The 16,528-nt window shown below is 45.4% G+C and overlaps 2 protein-coding genes and 2 pseudogenes across 3 annotated transcripts in view; 1 reads left to right on the top strand and 3 right to left on the bottom strand.

The window, feature by feature from the left end:
• Window positions 1-360: 360 nt before the first annotated feature.
• On the bottom strand, window positions 361-4,588 carry TEKT2 (tektin 2). The gene is made up of 10 exons (XM_086379322.1): window positions 4,538-4,588; window positions 3,099-3,306; window positions 2,889-3,014; window positions 2,494-2,699; window positions 1,822-1,965; window positions 1,632-1,746; window positions 1,346-1,453; window positions 1,089-1,232; window positions 843-922; window positions 361-671 (listed from the first exon to the last, which is right to left on the bottom strand). The coding sequence occupies exons 2-10, from the start codon at window positions 3,252-3,254 to the stop codon at window positions 458-460; spliced, it is 1,293 nt and encodes a 430-aa protein (XP_086235448.1). The 5' UTR covers window positions 3,255-3,306; window positions 4,538-4,588; the 3' UTR covers window positions 361-457.
• LOC147374989 (dolichyl-diphosphooligosaccharide--protein glycosyltransferase subunit MAGT1 pseudogene) lies at window positions 1,637-7,177 on the top strand (annotated as a pseudogene). Its single transcript, XR_015155869.1, has 2 exons — window positions 1,637-1,765; window positions 5,815-7,177. The product of XR_015155869.1 is annotated as a dolichyl-diphosphooligosaccharide--protein glycosyltransferase subunit MAGT1 pseudogene (transcript).
• A 1,004-nt stretch (window positions 7,178-8,181) lies between these two features.
• The window catches only part of LOC147374984 (protein argonaute-3), a 136,292-nt gene continuing 127,945 nt past the window's right edge, over window positions 8,182-16,528 (bottom strand). Inside the window, exon 18 of the mRNA XM_086379182.1 lies at window positions 8,182-8,461. Coding sequence (XP_086235308.1) covers window positions 8,390-8,461 — 72 coding nt within the window. The 3' untranslated portion in view covers window positions 8,182-8,389. The remainder of the gene's footprint in view (window positions 8,462-16,528) is intronic.
• On the bottom strand, window positions 9,428-10,161 carry LOC147374988 (succinate dehydrogenase [ubiquinone] cytochrome b small subunit, mitochondrial pseudogene; annotated as a pseudogene).

Raw genomic sequence — 16,528 nt, 5'->3', positions numbered from 1 at the left:
CAGAGTTGTAAAGGGGGTCCTAGCCGGCTGGTCGGCCACTGAAGGGCCCTGGAGAGCTGGGCAATGAGCCAGACCTTTGGGTCACTGTCCCCCCTCCCCTGCACGGTTGGCCAGCTGTCCAACCATAGGGTGGCCCCTATTCAGGCCTGGGTGCCCACCTCCAAGCCCTCCCCATCACCCTAGCCCGCTCTGGGCCTCCTCTAGGTATGGAGAGGGGGCAGAGCTGGTTAGAGGTCACACCGCTGGAGTCCAAGGGTGCTGGCTTTAGAGATGGTGTTTCCCATCTTTGCACCTCCACACACAGGAGGGTCAAGAGCCCTCTCTCCCGCTGGCTACATGCAGGGGGAGCAGAGAACCCTCTGGACTGAGAATCCCGACCTTTATTAGATTCGTTCTCTCCGCTCCCCCCATCCCTTCCATTTTCAACCAGCTTTCCTCTCCTCCCTCAGCCCCCTGCCTAGGCCAGCTCCAGCTGGCAGGTCTTGAGTGGACTCAGGGTGCGGTTTGTGGTGCGGGTGAAGGTGTCCACCTCAGGCACAAACTTCTCCGCAGGCACGGTCAGCTTCCGACGGGTGTCCATGCACTTGGTGTCCAACAGCATGGAGTTGGCCTTGCAGGCGATGTCAGCCTGCAGCCGGGCCAGATGCTTGTACAGGGCATCCAGAGCGTCCCTGGGGAGCAGGCATTAACAGCCCACTGCCCCCAGCATGAGACTGAGAACTCAGGGCTGACTGAGCTCACCAGCCTTGAGCCAGGAAGCCAGCAGGGAAGCCCGCAGGCAGCCAGGGACCCCAGTGGTGGGAGGTATCTCCCCGCCCCTCCTGCCCGCTCCCTAGACCTACTGTGCCTGAGCCAGCTTCTGCTTCAGGGCGGCAATGGTTGCCTCTAACTGGTGAACCTCGTCGGTGAGGCCGTACTGTGCCTGGAGGCAGAGGGGCAGGTTGGGAATCCCAGGTCAGCCATACTAGTCTTCTGCCCACAGGCCTGGGGGGTGGTTGCCCTGCGCCAGCACCCCTGCCCCACCAGAAAGTGAGTCATCCTGAGGAACCTTAGCAGGGGGCCTGTGCCCCGCTGGGGTGCCCTCGCACCTGGTCCCTGCAGAGTTCCACGCTGGGCCGGTAGGTCCTGGCCTCTAGCCGTGTGTGGCACAGCTTCAGGTTCTGTAACTTTCTGCGCAGGTCCTCCTCCAGGTGCCGGATGTCCTCATGCAGCTCGGCAATCTCCTCCAAGGTCTGCGGGGACAGAGCGCCCAGTCTCCACTGGTTACCCAGTCCAGGGCTTCCTGGCAGGGCTCATCTCACAGCCGGAAGTCCATGCCCCAGGAGACCACGTGGAGAAGGCTCACATTCTTCTCTTGCCACTTGAGCTCACTGTACAGTTTCTCCATCTCCCGCAGCCGCTTCCTGAAGGCGAATTCCGTGGCAACCCTCTGGGCTTCCAGCTCGTTGTTGGTCTGAGGACAGGAAGTAGGCAGGGCAAAGGGAGGGAATAAGCTCTGGCCACCTGAGGGTGTCGCTCAGGTGCAGGGAGGGATGCCATAAGACAGAGACCGAAAGACAAGGGTGTGTGAGTGCCCGCTGGGGCCAGCTCTTAGCCATGGAGGATCGGGGAGGTGGTGGTGGGGGACTCACCTCAGCAATAGTGAGGGCGATGGCCTCCCTCAGCTCAATGGCCTTTTTCATCTCAGCCTCTCCATGGTCCTTGTTGAACCGACTGAAGTCATCCCACTGCTGGAGTGAGGTGGAGCTGCAGGCGGCAGGAAATAGTAAGAGCATGGCCTCTGCGGGGAGGGAGGGAGAGGGAGTGAAATGTCCTTCTTACCCATTGGGCACACGTGTGGGATTGATCTTCAGAGAGATGTTCGGGGACGTGAGGTTGAGAGAGAGGCAGCCTCTGTCAATGTCCAGTGTCTCCATTTTGCCACGATGGTCAGAGTTGAGCCGCTGTCGGGCTTCCTGCAGGAGGCTGGGGCGGCGGAAGAGACTGGATCAGTGAATCATCCCTCCAAAGCAGCCCCGGAACACAGTCCCCCACCCTGGTACTGAAGGGACAGGGAGGGATGGGAAAGCTGAGCTGACAGAGGAGCTGCTGCTGCAGTTGAGACAAAGATGGGCACAGCTGGATGAGCCCCCTACAGACAAAATTAGGGCACCCAAATGCTTGTACACACCCACAGGGCACACTCAAATAGCTACACCCACATGGCTCACGTGCCCAGAAAGTCAGGGATGATGGCAAATGGACTCATCCCTCATGTTTCCAATCAATAGATAATGGCTGCTGAGAGCAGTGTCACGAGAAGTATTCTGAGACCATGTCCAAGCGGTGCAAAAAGTGCTACGATCAGTGAGTGAGTGGTTTCTGCCATGGGCACAGAGGGGGCAGAAGGCAGCCTGAGAAGCAGTGACTAGTTACCCATGATACACAGGTTCTGGGTTGAAAACACAGCCTCCCAAGGCAGGGGAACATGAGAATGCCGTGTCTTTCTCTTACAAGAGCTTCTCAAAGGCCTGGCTGATCTTCTGTTGCAAGGCCTTCTTGGTGGCCTCAATGACCTCCACCTCTTTGTGCAGCTCCTCCTCCACAGGGTCCTTCACCACATCAATGTCACGCCGACTCTCCCGCAGGGTCAGGCATTCAATTGCCACATCCAGAGGTAGGTTCTTGGCCTGCAGGTTTTGCTCCGCTGACTCTTTCATCTAGAAGAGAGAGGGCACAGGGGGCTGGTGGGGCCATCCTACTGGGAAGCAGCTCTCATCACCACTTTAGCCAAGGGGACAGTGAGTGACTCAGATGGACAAGCCACCAAATACCCAGACCCGAAAGAGGGGAAGGAGAGGAGGTCGTCCTTGAGCAGGATCTCCTGGCACCCTGCCCTGGCTCCCTGCCTGTGCCAGGGCGTCAATCTCAGCATCTAAATCCGTCAGACACTTGTCCAGCATCTCCTTCCATCGGCTGACAGTATCGATCCTCTCTGCCAGCCGCGTCCTATTGTCATGTTCATCCCAAATGGTCTGGAAGAGACAGACACAGATAAAGAGGCTGTCGGGGGCTGGGAGCTATCCCTTCACCACCCAGCTGGACTCTGGACCCCCAACCTGGTTGTTGGTCTCGTTGCGGAGGACCCGGGCCTCCTGGCGGATCTGGTGTGAGGCATCTCGCTGGCGCTCGGCGTTGGTGGACAACAGGTAGCTGCTGGTCTGCCAGTCCGGCAACCGGAAGCGTGGACTGGGCTTGACGCTCAGCGTGGCCATGGTGCAGGTCCTGAAGGGTCAGGCCCCTAGGCCTGTTCCAGGACACCTAACTCTGCAGGAGGGGGCAAACAGGTGGCAGGATACCACGCAGGAGAGCCTCTCCTGGACTGCAGCCCCTCTAAAGGACATGCTCCTGTCCACTTTGCTTCAATTCCCTTCCTTCTGGAAGCCTGCTTGGGAACAGCTCTCCCTACATTCAACTGTTTGAGGCATTAACTAAGTTTCCTCCCACCCGACTATCCACAAACTGTGGCACCCTTCCCTTACTGTGGCACCTTCACCCTGGAGCAGGTGAAAGGGGATAATGGGGTCCCTCTGGGTGTGTGTGTTAGACCAGGTGCTTAGTAGGGCTGGCAGAGTGGTTGGGTAGCAGGAATCGTTGTTGTTTAGCAGGAATTGTTGCTGTTTAGTCGCTAAGTCTGGTCCGACTCTTTGCAACCCGGTGGACTGTAGCCCTCTGTCCATGGGGTTTCCCAGACAAGAATACTGGAGTGAGTTGCCATTTCCTTCTCCAGGGGATCTTCCCGACCCAGGAATTGAACTTGCCTCTCCTGCACTGGAAGGCTGATTCTTTAGGGCTGAACCACCAGGGAAGCCCTAGTGTTAGTCTCTCAGTCATGTCCGACTCTTTGCGACCCCATGGACTGTAGCCCGCCAGGATGTTCTGTCCATGGAATTCTCCAGACAAAGATACTGGAGTGGGTAGCCATTCCCTCTCCAGGGGATCTTCCCTACCCAGGCGCCGAACCCGGGTCTCCTGCACTGCAGGCGGATTCTTTACCGTCTGAGCCACCCGGGGAAGCCCAGGGAAGCCCTGGGTAGCAGGAAAAATAGACCTTAATCCAATTTCCATCCCTACTTGCAGCAACTAAAGTCCTGTGGGTTTTCTTTTCTTTCCCTGCCCTAGCTTTGGGACAAGATCCGGAGGGATCGAAGAGAAGGAGCCCTGTTCTCCGTTTGGAAAAGACAGGCTAGTCTTGCCGGGGGCTACAAGTTGGCTCTAGGGAACTGGGGGTGGGGGCGCTGGTCCCCTCCCCACCTGGCCGTCACGTTCCCTCTCTCCGCCCTCTACTGGAGGAGGAGGAGGAGAGGGGGGCAGTGAGGGATCCCCACTGGGAGGAGCCGGGCTTTGTCTGGTTCCCAGCGCAGCCCCTCCCGTCCTCTCCCAGGATAGTCATCTTTAGTTTATATTACTACCCCGGCACGAAGAAAGGAGCGGGAGGGAGATCGGCCCTGGGTGTAAGCACCCCGCCTCCGCCAGCCCGGTCCCCTCGTCCTCTCACCTCCTTCCGCGCTCGCACTTCCGCCTCCCTCGGCCAGCTCCTCTGTTAAGCGCCCCCGGTTGCCAGGCATCCCAGTTGCTAGGCACCCCGCTCTCGGCGCGCCGTTCACCTCCGCCCGCCTGTTTAGTTTGGCCACCGCCGGGCGGCGGCGGCGGCTTTGGGGGCCCAGAGGCCTTCCAGGTAGGAAAGGGCCGGCGGCTGGGCTGGTGCTGCGGGTGGTGCAGCGAGGAGGAGGAGGGCGTCAGGATACGGCCCTCACTTCGTTGACAACCATTTTTATTTTGATAAAGGTCACCCACCAACATAGCAAAAAAAAAAAAAAAAGATACCAAAGTCATCCTCAGGCTCACTCCCCAGTAAGTATCCTTCCAGAATGTGTATACATTTAACACTGTTTACGCACCTTCTTTTGATCCTATATTTCCCAACAATTTCATCATCTGCTTGACGTCATAAAAGGAATGATCATCGTATTTGGAGAGAGCACGTCCCTGGGAGAGGTCACTGAGGTTTTGGAAGTAGTAATGCAAACAATTCGACCATTTCTTTAAAAAGGAGAAGGGGGGGGAAATTCAACCGTGCCAGGACCGTTTTAGGTATTGGAAAATGTTGATCGTTAATGTACATAACTAATAGGTGAGGCAGGCATGACCCCCATTTTCGCCAGCAACTAAAGAGCCTGGCGAGGATGGAAAAGTTTGGTCCCTAGGTCTATCTTCTCTCAGTTACGACTCCACACTGCCTCTAGTGGTGGCGCTGGGCAAGAGGGTGGCAGGGATGCCAGCCTCAGCTTGCCGGCCAGCTGCTCTTCGGAGGGCTGCGGAGAAAGATCCTAGGAGGTGGATGCTCTGACCACCACCGTCTTACCGGCGAGAAAACAGGCTCAGAAAAGTGAGGAACCCTGTGCCCAGGGTCACATGACTAAGTGGTAGAGCCTGGATCCAAACTCAGGCCGTCTGCTTCAGAGGCTAAGTTCAGGTTTGATAGATGGAGGATAAGAGGAGTCCAACAGGACTCCTCAGTTTTAAAACAACAGTGAGTGTTGGGGGGTGGGGGGCGGGTGGAGGGGAGCGCGTCACAGAGAGAAGAGAGGTTAGAGAACCTAGGACTTGGTAGGCAAGGGGATGATGAGGTTGGTTTTTGAGTAGTTTGAGGTGATTGTCGTGGATCCGGTACTGCAGTCTAGCCGACAGAAATGTGAGTCTGGAACTCTGCAGAGAGACTGAGGTTGGAAACATTTCCAAGACTTCTTTAATCACAACATTTTTTTTCCACAGAATATTTTCTAAACTCTAATACATGGCTCACAAGCCAGACATGCATGGAAATTTGTGATATAGCTCTTTATGCTAGGATTAACGAAGACAGAAAAATATAAATCCCTGGACAAATTGTTAGAAAAAATGATCGGATTTTGGCATAGATATTTGGAAACGTAACCAGAAGAAGTAAACAAATATGGAAGAATGCTGGTGGCTTCAGCACGTATCTCTGACTGTGGTGGCCTTGATGTTCATGACTCCTGAGGCTTCGGCACATCCTGACCAGGGACAGAAGGTGTTAGAAGAAAAGGTCAGACAGCTGATGGACTGGACTAAGAGAGACAGAGTGATGAGAATGAATACTGCCGCGTTCAACCATTTTGTATTAGAAAAGCCCAGAAACTATTCCGTTATTGCAATGTTTACTGCTCTCCAGAGGTTTAGATCATGTGCACCGTGCAAACTTGCTGTTGAAGAATTTCAGGTCTTGGCAGGTTCCTGGCAATTCTCCAGTGCATTCAGCAACAAGGTATTTTTTGCTATGCTGGATTTTGATGAAAGCCCTGAGGTCTTTAAAACACTCCAGGTGAAGGGAGGTCCAGTTGTCCTCCATCTTCCTGCTAAAAGTGAATTCACAGCAGATGACATTTATAATTTCCAAGTAAGGGATATCTCTGCGCAGCATATGTTCACATGGGTAGACGACAGAACTGGGAGATGGATGGGCAATTTCACAACCAGACAGCCTGTACATTTTCACTATCCCTTCAAGTTAGGGATATCTGTGGCTCTCATCGGTGGACTTGTGTATGTATTGAAATGGAAGAGGACGTTTATTTTTAGCAAAAATTTTTGGGCGGTTTTAGCTCTGTGTTTTGTAATCTTGATGTCATCTGGTCGAATGTGGATTCATATACGAGGAGCCCCGTTTGCTGAAAGCAAAACTCACACAGGACAGACACATTATATTCAAGACACGTATTTCTTTCAGTATGTAGCAGAAATGTACATCATTTCTCTGTTTTATATGTGCATTACCCTGGGAATGGTGCTGTTAAGTACAGCTGCCACCTCTCGTATGAACATTATAAGGAGGAAGATAATGTCCGTGACTGGTATGTGTCTACTTGTCATCTTCTTCAGTTGGCTGCTTTCTCTCGTCAGACTTAAATATCATGTCTATCCATTCAGAATTCTCATGAATTAAAAAGGCTCCTAGAGATGTTAAACAAGGAAGCAAGAAACTTTTTTTTTTAATGTGGAGACAAAAACATGAAGCGGAAGAATATGAACTCATAACTTCTTTAAGTGATTGAGATTTAGCCAAAGGAGACATGTGGTGCTTTGGTAATAACAAGCTGGGTTTTTTTTCTCAAAATCTGTTATGGTATGTATCTTCTCTGTTCTTCTCAATTTTCTCCTCCCAGTAAATGTCATATATTACCTTACTTAGTGAATTCCAATGACTAAGACCCTCATAGTATATACTTTTTCTCAAAAGAGGACCATGTTTGAAAGTCCCTTAATTAATGCTTTGTCAGCTGATCTTATTCTAATATGAAAAATGTCTTGATAAGGTGTTCATCCAAGTTATGCCTGTAGTGCCTTTCTTGGAGGTGTGTATTTGCACAGCTTACTAAGTGTCCTGCTCCCGGAGCCTTCTCTTTCTTTAGAGTGCACTTCCAGTGTCTAGAGGCAGATAGAGTATCCTTGGTGCTCCATCTTCCAAGTCTTTCCTGCTGAAATACGTTTTTGTGCTTCTTGATGGTTGTAGATATTACAAACTAATTAAATACTGGATTATTTCTCCATGATTATTAATTACTTCTTAACTGGAAAGGGTTCAGATAAATTTTTTAAATTTTTCTTTCAAGAGGACAATTTCTAACAAAATACTAGTTCCTATTTTGGTCTTGCTGTGAGGTTGTTTTCGATTAAATTTAAATCCAAGGGGAAAATAAAGACAATTCAGAGGATGAATGATGATTTTATTCATCCTTTTCTGTTTGGAGGCATGCTAAAATATCAGGTTATTTCCAATATGCAGAAATGTAAAATGGAACGTCTTAAAAGTGGTTCTATTTCAGCCTTTTTACCCTTTTAAGTGGAAAATCAAAGTACAAATTTGGAGCTCCCCCTCCCCAACTATTTAACCGTTTACCATTCTTCTATTTTATATAGATAATCAAAGTTAAGTCCTAAATAGTTTATTAATCTTGGCAAATAACAGCAAGTTTGTATTTTACTATTAAACTCTCGTCATCCCTCTGGAAATTTCTATTTTAGAAAAGTTAGAACTTTGTGAAAATGTTTTTCAAGCAACAACAATTTAGTGTTACATGAGAAATTTCTGCAGATTTTCAAATTAATACCAAAAGGGTCTTTTTTTGGAGTACAATAAATTTTTATTATACAGCAATTTTTTTAAAAAAGACTTTGTCATAGAATTCATCTTCACATTAGAGATTCCCACAGTGAGGGAACAATTTATTACTTATAATTTTATATTTATGGACAGATTATTTTAGGGCAAGTAAACACATTTGAGGATTAAGTCTTAGTTTAGCATCTGTAACATTTTGAAACATATCTAAAGGGACCTCTTCCCTACATGAAACTTCTGTATGTTCAGAGTATTCAGAAAATCTCCAGGCTCTTCTTCCTAGGATTTAGAAATCAGTAATGTAAAATATCATCATTTCTAATTTTAAAATTTCCCTCAGACATGTAACTATCAGTAACTAGTATCAACTGAACAGCGCTGGGAAGTTTGCAGAAACTAAACACTGCCTAACTTTTTGCGAAGTCTTTACTCTTGAATTAACAGTCTTTCCCTTTCTCTACCATCCTAGGACAAGTATTGAAGTCTGATCAGATACTGAGAATAATAAAGCTGAATTCCCTTTAAAAGTTTGATAAATTAAAAGGCAAAGGCTCATATGTAACCTTTAATTATACTGTGAGTCTTAAGAGAAGCTGAGAGATACCCCAATAACTCCCCAGCATACGGAACTCAGCCTGACAATTTCTTGGTTACAATTGCTCTCAAATCTTTCTTCAAAGATTATATTCTAAAAACAAGCAGGGGGACCTCTGTGATGGTCCAGTGGTAAAGAATTTGCCTCGTAATGCAGGGGATACGGGTTCAATCCCTGATTGGGGAACTAAGACCCTACAGACCTCAGGCAACTGAGCCCACACACCATGGTTGCTGAACCCATGTGCCATAACTAGAGAGTCCACGCACCACAACAAAAGATTCCACGTGAGGCAACGAAGATTCTGTGTTCTGCAACTAAGACCCGATGTGGCCAAATAATTTTTTTTTTTTTTTTTTCAAAAAGAGATACTTTAAAAAAAAATCACCAGGTTTTGGTTCAGTGGTTAATAATCTGCCTGTCAAAGCAGGGGACACAGGTTCAATTCCTGGTCCGGGTAGATCCCACATGCCTGAGTAACTAAGCCCATGTGCCACTGCTGAGCCCACACTCCACAAGAGAAGCCACTGGAATCAGAAGCTCATGCAGTGTAACTAGAGAAAGCCTGATCACAGCAACAAAGACCCAGTGCTGCCAATAAATGAATAATACGTTTTTAAAAGTTACAAAATAACCAGGTTGAAAAAGAAATCAAGTGATTAAGAGATTTGTTTCACCAATGGACTTTTATCTGTTATTGCCTTCTTATTGTGAGTTGAAGAGCATGACAGAGCAGAGGCAAGGAGGTGTACAATCAGTTCTCAAGGTGTTAAGTCTAAAAGGTCAGCAGTTTCATAGCATAGCCATGACTTTATAGATGCCCACATCATGATGGTTGAAATAACAAAGCCCCGCAAATGTGAAAGTTGAGAGCCAAAAAGCCTGCTGTGGCAGCTTTCTGTGATGCCTCTGCCGGAACATGGTCACAACTTGTCCAGTGCCCCAGTGACTGTGAAGAGAGAGGGCTGCAGCCAGTCCATCCCAGAGCAAGGATTCAAACATGCTGCTGGAAGTAGGCCTCCAGCCAAAACACTGACAACCCTCTCACCAGTCTAGTGGAGCTGCAACTTTGAATCCAGAATGGTGGCTGCATGTTGGGTGAACAGCCTGTATCCCACACACCAACCCAGAGGGGGTCAGTCCTGGAGAAACACTGAGATGCCTGGGTCTGACCACTGGTGTTTGGAGGAACAGAGCCTGTACTCCTCAGGCACCATAGAGGACACTTGGCCACCAGAGCTGCTCTGTCACTCCCTTAAAGGGTCTTAACATAGATAAGATTTAAAACCATCTTCCAATATAGTAAAAAAAAAAAAAATACTATTCAAGGGAATACCACAAATGGCAAATTTTTATAACCTAAAATCTTTGTAAGAGGACAAAAACAAATTAGAAAAATTAAACTAATAAAATGGTTCGGCAACCTTAATTTTACATTTGTATAAAAATATTACAAGTGGGGCTTCCCTGGTGGCTCAGTGGTAAAGAATCCACCTGCCAATGCAGGAGACATGGGTTTGATCCCTGGTCTGGGAAGATCCCACATGCCACAGAGCAAGTACCTGTGCCACAACCGCTGAGCCTGTATTCTAGAGCCAGGGAGCCATAACTACTGAACCTATGTGCTACAACTATTGAAGCCCACATACCCTAGAGCCTGTGTGCCACGATAAGAGAAGCCTCCTCAGTGAGAAGCTCTCGCAATGCAAGAGAAAAGCATATGTAGCAACAAAGACCCAGCACAGCCAAAACAAAATTACAAATGAAAACCATCCGAATGACGGTTGTGACTGAAATCCTGTTTAGTAAAGCATCAACACTATTCTGATGTTTTTGGTTTCGGTTTTTGCAACATAATGTGCAAATTCCATCTAGCGGTAAAGAGTACTTTATGCTGCAGTAAAGAGTAATACTGTACAGTTAGCAGTTGCAACTATCTTTGAACTGGGCTGTTTCTGAGGTCAGTTAGCGAAAAAGTCTATTAATAATTTGTTTCAGCTGAGAAACAGACATCATATAAAGTTTCATAATTCATAAGCCATGAATATGTCTGCTTTTCTTTTTAAATAAGTGAACCCAAGCATTATTCTTTTTTTTTCAAGCATTATTCTTAAAGGAAAATATTTTAATGGAAAATAGTATGAGAAAAGTGCTGCTCTATAAAGGCATTGCAAAGATCTTTATAGATTGTAGAAATTATAGAAGTAACAAAAGTGACAAGGTAGGAAAATAGCCATCTTTTTTTCAACAGATAAAAACTAGATTCCTGTCCTTTATGATAGAAACATATCAAACATTGTAAAAATGATCTTGTCCTCTCTTGGCACTGACAGATTAACCTAATTAATTTCCTTAGAGCAGCTGCAAGCTGTGCAAGTTTCAGCAGCCAAACAATTTGTCAAACGATCAAAGGACTGAAACATGGAAACTAAGAGAACTTAAGAGTTCAAGATGTACGGCCCCCCCTCCTAAAATGAAAAACCACCTTGGAATTTCCCTTAGAACGACCACCTCACTTCTGTATGTCTTACTATAGTGCTCTGAGCACCCTTTTCTCTGAAGAAAGTTTCAAGCAGCTGGATTTTAATAGAATTGGTGACTTGTTCTGTCCAGTTCAGCCTGTCTTATTAATCAGTCAGAGCAATTGGTTGATTACTGTCTGCCAAGATAAACGTCATGATTTTCTGGTACACTTGTGTATGCTACCAGGCTTCTCTGGTGGCTTGGATGGTAAAGAACCTGCATCTGCCTGCAAGGCAGGAGACTCGGGTTCAATCCCTGGGTCAGGAAGACGCACTGGAGAAGGGGAAGGCTACCCACTCCAGTATTCTTGCGTGGAGAATTCCATGGACAGAGGAGCCTGGAGGGCTCCAGTCCATGAGGTCGCAAAGAGTTGGATACAACTGAGTGACTACACTTTCACTTTTTCACTATGTTTACTACAGCCTGACTTATCAGGGCATGTCTTAGCATCGCTGTTACACATATTTCCCCCATTTAAGTGTATGAATCTGGATATAGTTATTGATGTTTTCTGAACTTATATCAGTGGTTTTAGGGCAAGACTGACATTAGAGTGATTTTCTTCTATTTGTCAAACTTAACAGCTGACACACATAGTTAAAGAAACTCAAACCATCAGCATTTGTTAGTTAAGGTAACCAGTGCTTCTTCAGCATCAGTAACAAGATCCTTCAAGAACACAAACTGTACCATGAGGGTTGCACAGAGTCTGGGGACATGGAGGTGGGGGAAGCCTGGGGTGCAGGATACATAATAGCAAGATGGCATCAGACTGAATTCTCTGATGTTCTGGAGAACATAAATAGGGTAAACATATAAAGAAGGGACAAGTTTTTAATATTTAGGTTGGAATCCTTTAAAGTAGTTGAGTTCCTCCTAGGTAAGGAGCTCATTCTTATGGGGATTCCTGCTTGGTTGGAGGCCTCAGGTCCTGCTAGGGTTCCTTTGAGTCAAACATTTGCAGACCGGGCAAAGAGCGATGGGGGCTGTGGAGTCAGCTCCATCCGAGGGGGACAGCCACTCCTGAGCTTCCCCTTGCGGCAGCTGTGAAAGGGCTCTGAAGCAATAGTGAAACCGATGAATCGCTTTACGTTTGAAGGGATTTTTATGTGAGATCGTCTGATTTTTTAAATGTTCAGTCAGTTCAGTTCAGTCGCTCAGTCGTGTCCGACTCTTTGCGACCCCGTGGACTGCAGCACACCAGGCTTCACTGTCCATCGCTACCTTTTAAATGTTAGCAACCAATAAAAATATTTTCAACACCGAACAAAAATTATTTGCAGACTGAAACTGGCGGCCAAGTTGAGACCCCTGAGTTTAGTCTATTAAGTTCAATTATGAAACGAGAAGTGATATAGCTGAGGCCACGCGGCTGTGCAGTCCAGATTGTCTTGCGTATCGTACCCGGGCCGTGCGCCCACCTCTGGGCCTGTGCAGATTCTCCAACTCATTTCTGTTTCTGCTTCTCCTACCTAGTAAGTCCTCTCACCGCTTGGCAGTTTGCAAGCCTGACTTCTTGCTTACTCCTCTGTCCACCCCACCCAGTGTCTGTTGTTTAAATAAAGGAAGGAGAGTCTAAGAGACCCAATGTCTTATTTAGATGGGGGAGAGTTTTTTAATCGTATTTTACATCACTTTATTTCCCCCCTAGGGAGCTCCAAGCCCATCAGAGTTGGGTTTTTTTTGACATGCATAACTTCCCTGACCAGGGGTCAAACCTGAGTGCCCCTTGCAGTGGAAGCACAGTCTTAGCCACTGGACCACTGGGAAAGTCCCCAGGGAGAACCTCTTTAAACCCTGGGTTCCATCTGCATGCCCAGCACTGTTAAGTACTTTGCAACTCATTGAATATCCCAACAGCCCTATTATTTAGAAACATCAAGGAACTTGTCTAGAATCCAGGACTTTACGATTCTTAAAGCCTAAATTCTTTCTACTCTTTCACACTAACTCCCTTTACCTAAGTCTGAAGTGCAGTAATGATGAACACACACCAACAGAAAGTTTGGAGCAAAGCTTTTCTTTTTATTGCAGTTATTAGTGAAAGTTACACTTCAAACTGATGCTAAGCAACACTAAAACCATTAATATTTTAAAATCAAGGATTAAAAACAAATACAACATAGAACTCTTCCAATACACAGAATGGCAGAAAAAAGGAGTGGTTCTGTCACAGGACACTTTAGTGACAGTTTGGCTCAGAAAGAATTATGACAATTTCTTTAACATAAAATATTGTAAGTGACTGAACTGCTTAAAAAGCGGCTTGAAGCGTCTCAATCTCAACCCTAGGTTTTTTGTAGTAAAGATTTTTGGGGGGAACATAATTTAAATACCCCCCCAAAGCATTTTTGTTTAAAAACTTTATTTGCCTTCTGCTCGTCTTAATGACATACAGTCTTCAAGGAATTAAAATGAAAACCATATCCAAAGCCTGGCCCCCAAGTACACAGTGATAGGACTCAACATTTGGTGTTTCTAATTATACAGTGATTACATATATATCATAGATTAGCTCCCACCCACCATGTAATCCAATTTCCTCTTAATAGTATGCAGCCGTCAAGTTTAATATCAGTCAAGATTTTATCTTACAGCATATTAAGAACTCAGACTCACTCCACTGACTCCACTGTTTTAACTAATATGACTGTGTAACCGAACATTAACAAAGGAAGGCTTATAGATAAACATTTTGAAATTCTGCAGTCTCTAAACTACAGTAAATTGTTCTTACTTATGAAAAGCCAACAAAAAAATATAAGGCCAGACCAGGTGTAAGACAGGATAGGGAAGATGAAGAAGGAGGTTTGAGTGTCCATCGTTTTACCATGCTGAAAATTGGTTTCAGTAGAAATATTTGGCAAGAATAGTCAGTGTGGAAAAGGAGGATGGAGAAAGAGGTTACTCTGATTTTATGTAATAATTCAGTTTCAAAACATACTGATATTAACCCCCCCAAATATTTCACATCTGCAGTACAAATAGGCACACACGGTTAAGATGGTTAAAAAGTAAAATTTAAAAGGCTATTTGTCCACCTGTAGGACATCTGCAGAAGGCCCCACCCTTCCCACATGTCCTATATTTACATTTTACTTTTCAGAAAAGCCCCTTTAAAAAGAGTGCTATTTCCTCCTCCATTATTTTGGGTTTTAAAAAAAGCAGCAATTATCTAAAGTGGGAGCAGTTAGCCACGCTTTAGGGGTGTGTATCTGTGTGTAGTATAAATGTTCTCTAGAGTGAGTGGTCAGATTACACTGGAATGGTTGTATTACAATTTTAGTCCCCCAAAACATTAAAGAAACACATTTGTTCTATATAAACTTATGTAATACACAGTGTTATAAACATAGAATATTTACACACACACGGACACACACACGCCACTGCTTCCCACAGCCTATGAATGCATCCATATAGTCCACAAGAATGATCTTTATTCACAAGATACAGTAATACTTTCATGGGTCTATAACTGAAGACAAATATTAAAGCTACACATTATAGCAAAAACTGTTTAAAAGTATTCCTGAAATATCCAATGTTCTCAGCTATCTCACCCAGCAAGGTGGAGTTTTTTTTGTTCATTTTCCAAGCATGAACCTCCCCAACTTTATCCTATAAAACTAAGGCAGATATCACCCGCGTTAGTGATGAGCTAAAAGCTCAAACTGCCTGCAAGAAGGGGAGATCATCTATAGAAATAAAAAATAAATGTTGAATGCATTCATACCCTGTGTACCTCAAATGCATCCTTTATTTCTTAACAAAACAAACAAGCAAAGGAATTGCTTATACAACCTGTGGTGATGTGCCCTTTGTTTTTTTCCTAGAAACAGGAGCCCCTTACCCCCAGGAAAGTGGGTAAGTCTGTAAAAATGTAAGGTTCTGCCCACAATCCATAAAGATAACTGGGTCAGACACCAACAGGCTGCCTAAAATCACCTGCAGATGCTCCGAACTGAATTTAAATGAAGAAAAAAACCCTTTTAATATGATTTTTTACAGGTACATGGTGATTGGAAAGCAAGGTCAACTCTGTGAAGTGTTAAGTGAAAGAAGCACACTTTCCTTCTTAAAACCTAACCCCGTACTCCAAAAAAAGGTACAAAAAGATCTGCAAGAAACAAAGGGATAACAAATGGATAATTATCTGGTTGTGCAACAGCCTCTGATGCCAATCCACAGCAAAAATGCCTGAAGGCAAAAGGCAAAGTTAGTTAAGTTTTGATTATCTGATGGTTTCATCACATTAATCTAACTTGAAATACAATCACAGCTGCCATAGCACCACTAAAAGGAGTTTGGTTTTTGGAGTTGCACTTTTTCCAAAAATGATTATAAAGAAAAATTCAACCTGTGTGATAGCTAGCAGGGGAGAAATGAAACAGGATACGTTTGTAGGCGAACGCCATACCATGATAAAGCCTCCGTTTCTCTTACATTTGTTTGATAAAATGATCCAGGGTGGTAACTAAAGATACTTTCATAGGGGCAAACTGGAAATGAACACTTCATACAACAATATTCTTTTATCTTGAACCTCTGAGTCGCTTTTCTTTTGGAGAACTCAAGCACTGTCACAATCATCCTAATCTTAGAACTACTTTGTGAGGGAGATGAGGGCAGGTATTATCAATACCATTTTACAAGAGCCTAGACATAAAGAGATTAAGGAAACTGCCTTAAGGACACAGAGCAAATTAGTGGTAGAGCTGACTAAACTCCAAGTCTTAGCTCAAGTTTTAGAGGCCTTTAAGATCCCCTGGGGAAGGGAATGGCTACCCACTCCAGTATTCTCGCCTGGAGAATTCCATGGACAGAGGAGGCTGGTGGGCTACAGTCCATGGGGCTTCAAAGAGTCAGACCTGACTGAGTGACTAATACTTTGACTACCCTCAAAGGCAACAAGCTCTCAACCATCTTTTTCCAGTTGTGATCTTCTAAAAGTTCTGGTATTTGAAACTTATTTTGCTTTCTCCTTTATAGTTCAGGTTTGACTACAAAATGAATTAAAAAAAATTTTAATATGGAACTTTGCACACACTAAGAGGCGTATAGGTGAGAGATCTATCTACAGAACTAAGGTCTGAAATAATATGTAAATTAAGAGGACATAATAGTCTTAAGTATTCATTTAATACAATTTTTATATATTTAAGGTGACATGTCAGAATCAGTTACAAATCTTCTGATGTTTAAATCAGAGTCTGATTCATTAAAAC

This window comes from Bos grunniens, chromosome 3 (genome assembly GCF_055505025.1).
Source record: "Bos grunniens cultivar Pamir isolate PY7600 chromosome 3, Bosgru_T2T1.0, whole genome shotgun sequence".
NCBI lineage: Eukaryota > Metazoa > Chordata > Mammalia > Artiodactyla > Bovidae > Bos > Bos grunniens.
Note: the sequence above shows the minus strand (reverse complement) of the source record. Positions and strands in the feature narration are given on the sequence as shown.

Coding starts and splice junctions, on each gene's coding strand:
- TEKT2 (XM_086379322.1), bottom strand. CDS start 3,254: ATGGCCACGCTGAGCGTCAAGCCCAGTCCACGCTTCCGGTTGCCGGAC. Junction 1,233..1,345: donor TCAAGTGGCAAGAGAAGAAT/GTGAGCCTTCTC, acceptor CTGTCCCCGCAG/ACCTTGGAGGAGATTGCCGA. Junction 923..1,088: donor TGGAACTCTGCAGGGACCAG/GTGCGAGGGCAC, acceptor CTCTGCCTCCAG/GCACAGTACGGCCTCACCGA.